The sequence below is a fragment of the Phalacrocorax carbo genome, chromosome 3 (genome assembly GCF_963921805.1).
Source record: "Phalacrocorax carbo chromosome 3, bPhaCar2.1, whole genome shotgun sequence".
NCBI lineage: Eukaryota > Metazoa > Chordata > Aves > Suliformes > Phalacrocoracidae > Phalacrocorax > Phalacrocorax carbo.
The window spans coordinates 14,420,100-14,432,927 of NC_087515.1; the positions used below are offsets into that span (position 1 = coordinate 14,420,100).

A 12,828-nucleotide genomic window follows, 5' to 3' on the forward strand; every position below is an offset into this window, starting at 1 on the left:
TTTTTCTGCTACTTACAGACAACGTATCTTTTTTTTTTTATTACTTGTGTATATATATACACACTATTGTAAAATTTACCGTAAGCAAAATATAAATGTGAGGTATATGGTAGGTAAACTCAAGTCTTCCAGCAATAGAAAAAGTACAGGAAGTGTCCGATAGATTATTCTTCTTGAGCAGGGTGTTCTAGTTGGAATACAGAATAGATTAAATGGGTCATAAAGAGGCATGTATGTTTATAATACCTAAACTAACAATGAAATACAGCATATAAAAGTTAGTAAACCAAAGGGTTCAGCTTGACTGTCCCCTTCTGTTTGTGGCTTTTCTGAGGAGGAACTGCCTCTCTCGAAGAATATAACTGTTACACATTACAAACCACAAATGTTTAACATAATTTATTCTATATAACACAGTGGCAGGGGCGGAAAGATCACAGTACGCCACAGTAGATCTTAGAGAGACTGCTGCATTATTCACAGGTTGATGTCAGGTGCAGACAATGAAACTAAACCTGTGTGCAAATGCCAGAGATGTCTGTCCTGAAACAGCTTGTACTGGGATTCTTCTCAGCCCAGAAACTTTAAACTTTTAGGTATTTGCTGGGGGATAGCTGATGCCGAGTTTCTTCAGCTTTGTAGGGGGAGAAGAAAATAAGAGATAGCAGAGGAGAAGCCATAAAACAAACATTGTGTGCTCAATACTATGAGTTCTTATGCTCTTGAGGGTTGGAGCCTCTTTACTGAAGAATCTGTCAAAATAAGCTACTAGAAAAATACTGTGGGGTGGATAGTGCTGAATCCAGTACAAGAAGGCCTCTTGTCTTTACAGATCAAGGAGACTTCTAGTTCCAATCTAGGGTGGGATGAAAGAAAAAAGTAAAGTGGTAGTTGGGGAATTAGTCTGCTGTTTAAAAAGGATTTATGCTAATTTGAAAGAATATGCATAGCGAATTTTTGTTTTCATTTCAATTAAAGGAAATAAACATTTTTTTCTTTTGTGTATAAAGCTGCTAGAAACTGGGGCCATTTTCTTGTGACTTATTTAAAAAAGCAGATACCCTCAGACACTGAACATTGTGATTTTTTCCAATGTAGTGATTATGTACACTCAGGATGGTTTTACCAAAACATTGAGCAAAGTAGTTAAAACACCGCTTTCAATGCAAACAGACTTAGCTTTGAAAACTTGCAGCCTGAAGCATTCTCCTTCAATGTTCCAGTTAATTTTGCATCAAATGCTGCTCATTTCTATAGTTCTACAGTAACTTTGCCTTGTTAGTTTCTCTCTGTGAAGCATCCTGACATCCTTGCAGCTCCTGTGTTCCAGGTGCCCTGTAACCATTCATTTGCAATACAAAGTGTGCAGTCACTGCTATACAACATTTTAAAGTTAGCTTTAATAAATTTTAAACCAGCTGTTATTTCCTAGGAAGCGATGTGATACATAGTCATCTAGTTGGTTTAAACACACACCATTTGAGGTCAATCCCGTCGAGCAAGAATTTCACTGGAAGAATAACTGAAAGGGTGAGCTTGCAAAGTGAGCAAAAATTGAAGTCTTCAAGGCTACAACATTTTAATGAAGCCAAGACTTATATTTGAATGGGAGTTAAAAAAAGAGTAAGATTTTTGCCCTTTTAAGCATTGAACTTCTGCAGAGTTCTCACAGAACATTTTCTTCTCCTGAGAATGTGAATAATATGAAGTCTCCAGTAACTAGTGTGCTCTTCATCTTGGCATCTTTGCACAGTGTAAGTAATTGTCTTTTTGAGTTTCCATGAACCACAAATCATAGTTTATTATAGTGATAGCTGTAATAATTTTTCCTCAAGTATTTAATGTCATAATTCACCTTTGAAAATCAGATAAATGAGGGGGAAGTTTTCTTTCTTGATGTTGAAATACATCCTTGCTTAGTAGCTTTTGTTCTGTGTTGGGATGCTTTCATTCTTGACTATTCAGAGATCTTCATCATTTAGCAGAAATATATCATCTGTGAGCTTTTTAAAAGGATAGCTTATTATTTCCTTTAAGGCATTTTAGTTTCCAAGCAACAAAGCCCTGTCTTAAATGTCAAAATGCTGTTCTGAATAATGGTTGAATGTGATACGTCCAAATGTACTGGGTTTATGTCTTTTTACCTAGCGATAAAATTGGCAATCAATAAAGTAATCACTATTTGGTCATAATCTTTCTCATGAAGTTTAGACTGATCTCAACTGTTTTCATTTTTTCAGCATTATATCCATATTTATATGGATATGGAAATTATTCTCTCCCACTAAGCAAAACTTTACTGCATTGTTATATGAAAACAGTTTTTGTTGCTTCATAGTTTCTGGCATTGCTTCGCTGGAAGATTAAGTATTTTGAACATTGGATTTTAGAAGTCTGGGTATGTCTCAGTTTGTCCCAGTGGTCTTGGTTACAGGAGCTCTTGCATTGACAAAAAGCTGTTGAAACAAGCTTGTTGTTTGAATTGTAAATATAATTTTTTGCCTTTTATTTTTTAAAGTTTAGCAAAAGAGTGTAACTCAAGAGGTAGTTACATATCCACAAGGTACCAGAATACTTCTAGTACACTAGAAAAGCCTGAAATATCTGATCTAGTTCACAGGAAAGAAAATTTTGAAAACCCAAATTATTCTGTATAATTAATTGTCTGTATTATCACCTGCTTTCTAATGTGTATACAGTTTCTGAATTTTAGACACATAATAGCTGTTGTCTTCAGGAGGAATGCAGCTTTTATTAGTAATTCTGTATTTATGTGTTTCTGAGTACACTGTTGTTGAACAAGTCTGCAGCAATTACTGTTGTAATGCATCCCAAATTAACTTGGACTATAGTTCTTGTGCAGCATTTTTTAGGCTTTATTGTTAGATAATGTAATTTGGCAGAGGACAGTTTAAAAAATAATAAAGCCACTTAAAGTTCTGATGCTTCAAGAATTACGTAGGTTTTCTGTTAGACAAGTATTTTAATATCGCTGCCACCAAAAGCAAAGATTTTAAAACATTTAGAATTAGGTCTTAAGTTGCGTGAAAGTTTGAATTAATTTAACAATGAATCCCTAGAAGTTTTACAGAAGTCTGTAAATATTACAGGGTCCACAAGAGCATCTTGTTGCATAAGCTTAAAAAAATGGCCACTTTGTTTCATAAATACTAAGCAGTAGAAACTCTATCTGTGTGACTTGAGTTCTGTGGTAAAGAATCAAAGAAGCTTTTTGATGAATAAACAGGAACATTTGTCATTTTTAAGATATCTATTTATGGTATGAAGGAGGAAAGCATTAAGGAGGCTGTGTAGTTCGCTAAAGATTTGTTGAATTCTGCTAAATAAACCTACCCTTAGAGCACACGGCTGGCAGGAGAATTCCTGGAAGAGGTATGGAGCTAAGGGAGCAACTATAATATAAGAGTAGTAGAATTGTGATATCAACTTGCTGATTATAAAACATACAGAAGTAATGGACAGGAATAGAAGAAGGGCAAGGAAAATGGAAATGAGTAGCTAGGCAGAATGTGGAGAGGTCAAGTGTGGGATTCTCAGAGGGAGTCTTCAGACTTGGGAGAAATTGAAGAAAAAGGACCTGAGAATCACAAAACCATAATGCAAGTGTTGTGTGTCTGGAGTTTCCATGTTAGGAAAGACTGAAAGGTACTTTTCCATTCATCTCTTCTGTCTGCCTAGAGTTAAGGTACTGGTCAGGTAGTATGTGCTGGACCATAGTGGTAGCAGGAAAGTGGAATGTGTGACAGTATCATTTTCCTTTGGCATAAATCAAGCTAAACCCATGTTAAATATGGTAAAAACCCATACGAAGTGGGACATCTTAGAGTTGTTAGAGAAAGAGGGCAAAAGCAAGGCAAGGTAATGCCACAGTCAACATGTTGGTTGGGGTTCGGTGATAGAGAAGCATTGTGGTGCCTGGCTGTTGGGAGCATTCGTGTAGAAAGGACTCTTGGGTGGACAGTTGCCACTGGAGTCCCAGAGGTACTAACCAGGGATTGATTCTGGCAGACTGACAAGTTCTCTAGACTAAGAAACAGGAGAAGGCTAGAAAAAACTTGTCTAATCTTCCTGCCTACAAAATCATAAATAAAGAGGAACATCAAGTGTACCAGGATAAACCAAGGGGTATGGGGAATATAAGATGCTAACAAGGGTAGAGGCGGTGGTACTGATAAGTGCGTAGCAAGTGATCAGGTACTAAAGGAGTAAAAACTGATGTTTCAAATAGGGTATGGTCAGTGGGAAACAGCTGAATGCCTGGTTAACAGTGGGAGGAGGCAGGAAAGCAAAATAAACAAGCTATGATTATTGATGCAGCCATTGAAACAAGCTTTTGCACAGATGAAAAGAATACAGTGGAACAATTGTGACTGGAACACTAAAACTGGAACTGCTTGTCAGAAAAGACAGGTAAAGGGAAAAGTGGTGCAGTCGCATTGTGTGTTACTCATATGAAAACCTGGGAAGAGTGAGATGAAATAGCTTGGATAAAATGCTGTCTATGGGTCAAGACTATTTTGAGGGAGATGTTTTATTGGGGCCAGCGATGTTAGGTTTGGATATGGATAGGCCAATATTTGGTGTTATTGGGGAGAGGGATCCAGATGGAATTAAATAGTTGCTGCACAAACAAAAATATGATGCTGTTTTCAAGATGGTTTTGATAAATAATGAGTATCTTGCTCTTTTCAAAAGATGTGGATTTGAGGCTTTTTGTGTTTGTTTTTTTTCTTTGTGAATTTTTTCCCTAAATAATCTTGGATCAGGAGATCCTTCAGATGAAATTGAAGGAAAAAATGTTTGCATATAGATACGGTTTTACATAGTAAGTGGCGTAAGTAAATTATTTCATCTGGAATAAAGAGGATAAGAATGGAAAAACAGGATGTGAAGGTCTGCCACGTATTTACATTAAATGCAAAAAGGTACCTGAAGACTATATATTAACAAAAGGGACAGAACTTCGACAGAAGGACTTAGAATCATAGACTATCTCAAGATGGAAGGGACACATAAGGATCATCAAGTCCAACTCGCTGCTCCTCCCAGGAATATCTAAAACTACACCATATGACTAAGAACTCTGACAGGCTTGTTGCTGTGACCATTTCCCTGGGGAGCCTGTTCCAGTGACTGACCACCCTCTCAGTGAAGAAGCTTTTCCTAACAGTTGGGCTTAATCATCTTAAAGGTGTTTTCCAACCTAAATGATTCTTCTGGACTTTCCCTGATGTAGCTTTATTCCATTTCCGTATGTCCTATCTTAATGACCAGAAACCACAAGGGTATATAGTATTTCCAGAGATTAAATGCAGAGATTGGGTCTGGCTAAAAAGAAAAAGCTATTAACTCTGTCAGACATAGAAGAAAAGGACAATAAAAAATATGGAGAGGATAGACAGATTGAAATATAGGTAGGCTCAAAATAGAAGCTGGTATTTTATCATCAGGACCATAATGATGTCATACATATGTTGAACATATAGGCAAAGCAAGGATGTGCAATGTGAATGGATGTATAGAAATTATATCCAAGGTGGAAAAAGTCCTTTACAAACTTCATGTACTCAGATCATGGATAATTACTGGCTGGGTTTGATTAGTAAAGTGATTAGACTGAGGTTTATTAGTAAAATGATAAAAGCTCTAATGTGATCATTTCAAATTAACAAGGTATACTTGTCCCAAACACAGGCCACTTACTGTAATTCTTAATCTCTTACTGAAGATTTAAGTATTAGATGGGAAGAATGAATTGTAGTTTCTAGAGCTTTTTTTTTTCCTGCTTTCATATGGCACTAATGTAGTCTTTGCTTGTGATACAAAATTCCATCAAAACCATCTATGTTGTTATTGTTTCCAGAATGGATTAGTGTATCTCTGTACTGGGTTTTTTGATCTTGGAACTTGTTATCTATGGCAGCTCAAGACTTGGGGGAAAGGTTGTCTTACATGGTGGTGGTGATGGGGTGATCTGTTAAGCTTAAATGTTTTTAAATGTTGTATATGGAAAAACTCATGTATCATTTAGAGTTGTGAATTTCAACTGATTTCTAGTGTAGTTCTATTTAACAACTTTAAAGCAAGAATTTGTGGCTCCAGTTAAACTAAGACACAAGTTCTGTATCTTTTGACTGTGTTGCAAATATTCTATCTTTACATAGATTTTTTAAAAAAAAACAACCTATATTTATCTTGGGGATTATTAATGAGAAGGAAGGCTCTCTTGGCAGTGCTGTCTTGCTCGTTTTATTGATTTATTGTTCTGTGATTAGATATTAGCTGTGCAATAATGCCAGGATTCTCGTTTTGTCACCATATACAACCCAAATTTTATTTCTCAAGCATAACTCAGAAACATGGAATTCAGCAATTTTTTATTAACTTATTTTCTATACTTCTCTAGAAGACAGAACTATCAGAGCTTATTTTTTCAACATATGAGAGAGTGCATAAATCATGGATTTTAGTAACTTAAGTTCATTAGCATCTATACTTTTTTAGGGAATGTGTATAATTCATTTGTTCTACCTATATTTTCAGTTTTTGTTGGAACTCTGAACAGAGTATGGTATTTGTTTTGGGAAGAGAGAGAATTCTACTTGCTAATAGTCATATTCTTCTACAACATGTCATTTACATTAGGCTTTTCTTCTTGGGAAGTGTAGAAAAAATATGGCCACAAATTTTCCAGTGAAACTTGTTGCTTTTGAAAAACTGTTTTTCTTTTGGAACAATAGGAATTAAAAAAAAACCACACCCAAAACAAGAACAAAATGTTTTGATTCACTTAAACATTCTGCCTTCCATCTCCTGTTCTCAAAAAATTATTTTGCAGGACGTATTTAGGATATTCTGGCTTTGCTCAGGCTTAGAGCAATTATTATTTTAAAATTTTCCAACTGCAGTTTAATACTTTGGTCTTGTAAAATGATTACCCAAGGAATTGACAATTTTTCAGTTTAATTTTTGTTGCAGCAGAATCTAGAAATATGTAATTCTGCATAGCATTAGAACATTTCAGCAGAACTAAAACTGCGAAATACGATTTGTTATATAGTTCGTAGTCAAGTAAACTCTGTAATTAAATAATATTACTTTAAAAGTTTTATTTGAATCTGACTCCTTTTGGATTGCTTGGCATTGTGTAAAAAGCAATGCAATTTTATTAGTCTGTCCCTTTCCTTACTACAAATATACCTCAGCCGTTTTTGTGAGGTAGGTTTCTGGATAATCTGTAGGAACAGGTCTCTGGAGATAACTTTATGAGAGAGAATGTGAATATGATAGAATATTTTAAATATTAGTATTTAAAATTAGGTTAAGCATGGATTTAGAGCCTAAATTATTGCTACCTGTTGTGATTTTTTTATTATTAAAAGAATGAAGCCATCTAATAAATCCCATTAACATCAATAGCAGTTGCAAGATGCTTAGCCGTCCAAATCACATAACTGATTATTTTAATTTTGCACAACTATTTGCATTATTGATATAGGTTGGGTAGCCAACAGTTGGCTTTAGAAAGAAAGAGAAAGAAGCGATCCTATCCAATTTTTCCTTTCGTTTGGGAATCTTCGCATTCATTTTACATGCTGAAAAAATTCTGAGAACCTTTCTGGCTCCTTGTATAAATCTTTGACTGAGCTATATGCAAGACTTGGATAAATGAATCCTGTGAAGGCAAGTAATTTAATTTCCCCTTATTTATACCTCTGGCCTTAAATGTGCTAATTTAGTGTTGACTGGCATTTGGAGAGTTTCTCCCTTATCCTAAAATTTCTAACGAACTTTCTGGTTATAGCTACCTTTAATATTTTATTTTTCTTAATATTGAATTTTGACTTAAATAACTTCATAGTGGTTTATCAGAGAAAAAGTTAGTGCTGAAGCTGCTATACTTTTACTATGTAGTATACTCTCTCTCTTTGAGAGTACTATTCTCTCTCAAAGGGTTTCAGAAGAAAACGTTTCAACAACCCAAAGCTCCACCAAAAGAAAAAAAAAGCCTGAATTGTGACTCCAAGTCACAAAAAGTTATTCTATATTAGAACTGTGTTCCTGAAAGCATGGTCCACTATAATATGCTTGTCTTTCTCTCTCTTTTTAATAAGAAATTTCATGCCTAAAGCACATCAATACTATCTTAAAGAAAAGCTAGCTAAAGGATTGAAATGCATTAGACAAGGTCACTTTAATATTGACACAGTTGTACTCTGCAAGTATTTGTTTGGGATTGTAAATTTTATTCTTATTCCTGTAACAGGCACTTTGAAATCTGAATTTCTTCAAAGCTTCTTTATTTATTATTAGCTGTAATAAAGAGTTTTTACATAAATGTTTATTATGTTTTCTTACATGGGGTAATAAAAAAAGACTTGTAGCATACTATGGTGTAAGCTTACTGGCATCCAGTGTTATCTTTAATAGAATTTCTCCATTCTGTCAAGAGTGCCTATAATCCTGAATGCAATGCTTTGAATTTATTTTTTCAGGTCGATTAAGCCTAAGTGAATACTAAATCAGGATATATTTTGCATTTGCAGGCACTTGCAGACCAATTTGAACATGCAAATACATCGGTATCTGAACGCATGAAGATTTTCTACTGTTGTCAGGTGCCTCCACGTTGGGCCATACAGGTGTGAAGTAATTCTATTTGAAGCTTTACTTAGAAGTCTGTGGTTGTTATTATTTTTGATATTGTATGACTCCAAAGTCAAGAGAGTGTGATAGGATCTTGAGTAGAAAATTGTAGAAATAAAGATGTTACCTAGCAACACACCAGGTTTTTCTGGAAAGAAATCAAGTTCTAGTGTTTTGCTTTCAAATGTCTTGTACTGTCATGCATAGAAGTAATTGCCTGTAGTGTGCAATTCTTCTTTACTTTCCTTTTTCCTTCAGTAAAAAATGGACAAAAACTTTCAAGCTTCTAGCGTATCTGCTGTAAAAATAATCTTGCCACTGTCTTACTATTTATTACTGTTTTACTTATGCTGCTGTTACTTGCATCTTTCTCATCTTTTATTGATCACACACTTTGGGCTGTTTTCAGGAAGTGGAACAGGGTCAAAGCAACCAAATTAGGAGTCAAAAGTACACTGAAGAACTCCTCAAGCTGAGTGAGGTTTATTTTCCAGATATGCCCCTTTCTACTATTGTTGGCAAGATTTTTTTTCCAAAAATACACTATGTCTTGACAATAAACTCTTTCTAGAACAGAAACCTACAATTAGAGTCTTATGTGATGAAGACATATTTAACAAACCTAAGAAAACTGCACCACATATCTCCAAAGGTGTTCATGTTGCTTACTTCCAATGGTGTTTTATTCCTTTTTTATTTCTAATCTCAGTACATGTCGCTTTAACCAGTCATGCCTTCTCCTGGCATTCTCAAATTATTCCACACAACCTTTCAACAGGCACTTGCAATAAAACTAACAAATGTGGTTTTCATTTCCAGTTGTCAGAGTGGCACTTTTCAATCCAAGCCAATTTTCCAAGCCAAAGATAGAAATACTAAAATAGGGATTTACAATGGCAGATGGCTACAGTCTTATAGTCATAATCATGAAGAGGCATTGCCTATATAAATTTTACCAAATTTGACTCTAAATTTAATAAATCACAAATAAGATTTACTTCCAGACACTGGCAAATTTAGTTTTTTTCCTAAGCAATTAATATCAAGGTAACAAATAATTACTTTATTACAGATTTTCAGTTTGTTATGTATTTATGTCAAAGAACTGTAGCCAGTTCTTAATTTTTTGACCACCAGCCCATTGCCATATGGTGACTCCTTGGATTTGTAACAGCTACTGAACCGAAGCCTATAAAGAAAGGTCCATGACATCTGTGGAGAACTTCAGGGAATCCATTTAGGATCACCAATAACACTGCAGAAGTTCACTGTATGGGATCTCGTAGCATAATTACGTGTCCTTATACAGAATGCTCACATTTGTTTGTGCAAACCAAGTTGTATATCTGTCGCCCATAGTAAATAACTCGTCCTTTTTTCAAAGATAAAAACCAATATGTGATTTTAATCTCCTCTTTAAAAAAACTAAACAATAGACCAAAGACAACTTTTCAAAGTCATGAAAACATACCTTGTTTATTTTTAAATTTAAAAGATTACTCATTTATTTTCATAAGTATGCTGAAATAATAGCTGAATTTAAAATAACAAAGAAGCTGACATATCTGTGAGAAAAACTCAGCTAGGGAGTTGAGCCTGAACTCCAATATTGATTTGACTAAAACCTAACACCCTTTGGCAATGGCTGTTTGGGACAATGATTTCTCACAAGTACCTAACAAAATTATACCAGAGCCTGTGTTTGTATCCATCTGTGTTTGCACAGGTACAAATTACTATGGTGAAGCATTGCTAGAAGAGGCCTTAATCCCCTCCTTCAGCCTCTGTTTCCTGCTATTAGCATTCCCAACACACTGCTGCAGCTGTTCTCCAGCTGCATGGGCCATGTGCGGAACTCAGCTCTGTCAATTCATACTTCCCATGTCGGTTTCCATTTTTGCATCATATTATAAACTAGTTCAAAGTAATTGAGCTACTGACATGAACAAAAGTCAAAACAGTTATTGTTCTATTAGTGTTGGTTTTTTGAGGTATATACCTTGTTTGAGGCTCCAGCCTGAAGTTTCAAGAGAAGAATTCCATATTCTTTGTCTGCTTCTTGTTGATGTCAGAAATGCCTCTAACATCTTTTCAAAATGTAAATAGTGTCTATTTACCTGTTTTCAGTTACCTGAAATTTCTTATCTTTCCAGCGTCAGCTTGCAAGCCTACTCTTTGATCTGGGATGCACCTGCTCTGCCTTACAGATATTTGAGGAGCTAGAAATGTGGGAAGATGCAGTGATCTGCTATGAAAGAGCAGGACAGCATGGAAAGGTAAGAAAGATGGTTTTTACAGCTGAGATCCTTTCTTGAAATAGGATCTGAAGTATAAAAGACTGTCTGGCTTGAGCTGCAAATTCACTAATGACACTCACTTCTACAGGGGTATCATGAGGAAAGTCTGTTTAGGAAAAATGGACACATGACAAATGAGTCTGTCATAACCTGTGAATGCTTAAAAAAAAAATTTGGTAATAAGCACATGAAATAGAAGTTGGTAAAAGACAAATAACTTAGGAAGCAAGAAGATTGTAATAGTGATTCTTGAAAATACCCAATCTTGAAAATGATACTTGGAAGCAATGCCTACTTGTGTGTATCTTTAGCTGTGTTCTCTTTCTGGTGCAGTCTCTCACACATGAAGACAGTAACAGGAACTTACGCTGTCAAGCATTGTTTTCAGAATTTATATAATTTTCAGAAATATCCACTTTCAGACAAAAACAGGTTATTTTTCTTTTCTTCCCTGTTCTCTCCCTCTGTTTGGTATATGGTAGCATTAAATCTATGAATGTATGTGTGCCTTTATGATGATAAAATCACAAAGGCTATGCTTAAACTAATTTAAGCTTACAAAATAGGGAGTTATAACTTCAATTAATAGGAAAAAAAGCAGAATTTCTCATACTTAAGTATTTCTTCTTATTATCATCCACCAGTGCCTAGATTTTGGTCATTATAAACTGACAGACATGTTTTGTTGGCAAATTCTGTGTCACATTATGCATGCCTTGGGGATAGTATGCTAACATCCCAATCTTTTCAGTACAGTGGAGAAATAGAGGTCAATACTTTCCATTTCCTGGAAATGCATTCTGTCCTACTTACATTCACAAACTGCCCTTAGGGAGTTATGAAAATGGCACTCAGAGAATAGGACAGGATATCTGACACAGGAAACTGCTTAGAAATGCTTTCAGAATGAAGGTTTGTGCTGTGCTTGGAAAAACAGAAAATGTGATGTAAGTACTAAGCAACAGTAGTGCTGGAAAAAAGCTAGCTTCAGATCAGAAAAGCCAGAAAACCAGAAATGTTCAGTTGTATACCAAGGGGAGTGACTATTTGTGCTCCTTATCAGAAAGCTTTCAGAACATGAACTGTTTGTATTTATCAAAAATGTTTTTATGGTTTTAAACATGATAGTTATACTTTTAGAATTGCACAAGGATCTACTAGAGCAATATGTTGTTCAGTGGATGTTCATGGCATTAAAGACCTTAGCATAGATGTGCCCAAAAAAGCAAACTCTATTTAATGAACTTCTGCATAGTTTTCACTCAAATGCTTTTATATAGAAAACCTGAACTTAAATACTGAAAAATCTAATAAAACAGCCAGATATCAGCAATATCAATGCATTTAATGAGTACTTACACATCAAAGTAATATGTTCGTTCCTCCTACTTTTGAATTATGCACTGAGAAAGAAACAGAGCACGTAGATAAGGCTATGCAAAGCTCCACATTATGCACTTGGGAAATACATAATTCACTCAGTTATAACTGAGTGGCAGATATAACTGCGATGTACCAGTACAAATTTTGCAGAGTAAGATGTCACTAACATTTAGCAAAGTTTTTTGTGGATCTTTTACTGTTACTAGATATGCCTCTATAGTCACTTGTTTCATAATCTGAACAAAATTGGAAGAAACCTATATCATGAGTCAACAGAAGAGTAACAGAGTGCCAAGTGATGAGTAAAACAGGGCACAGAACAAAAAAAAGAAAGTATTATAAAATCTGAATGCAGTTAATTCTGCAACATATATAATCAAACAAGTATGTTGACAGTTGCTGTGGCTTTCTCATTCTGGTCTTTTACTCATTGTTTTCCTTTAACAGACTTGTTGCAAAAGCAGACACTAATCTCCATGTG

At 35.1% G+C, this 12,828-nt stretch overlaps 1 protein-coding gene across 2 annotated transcripts in view; it reads left to right on the top strand.

The window, feature by feature from the left end:
- Positions 1–12,828, top strand: part of TTC27 (tetratricopeptide repeat domain 27) — a 125,522-nt gene that overhangs the window by 82,035 nt on the left and 30,659 nt on the right. For both annotated transcript variants that reach the window (XM_064445902.1, XM_064445903.1), the window contains exons 11-12: positions 8,568–8,663; positions 10,821–10,943. In XM_064445902.1, coding sequence (XP_064301972.1) covers positions 8,568–8,663; positions 10,821–10,943 — 219 coding nt within the window. The remainder of the gene's footprint in view (positions 1–8,567; positions 8,664–10,820; positions 10,944–12,828) is intronic.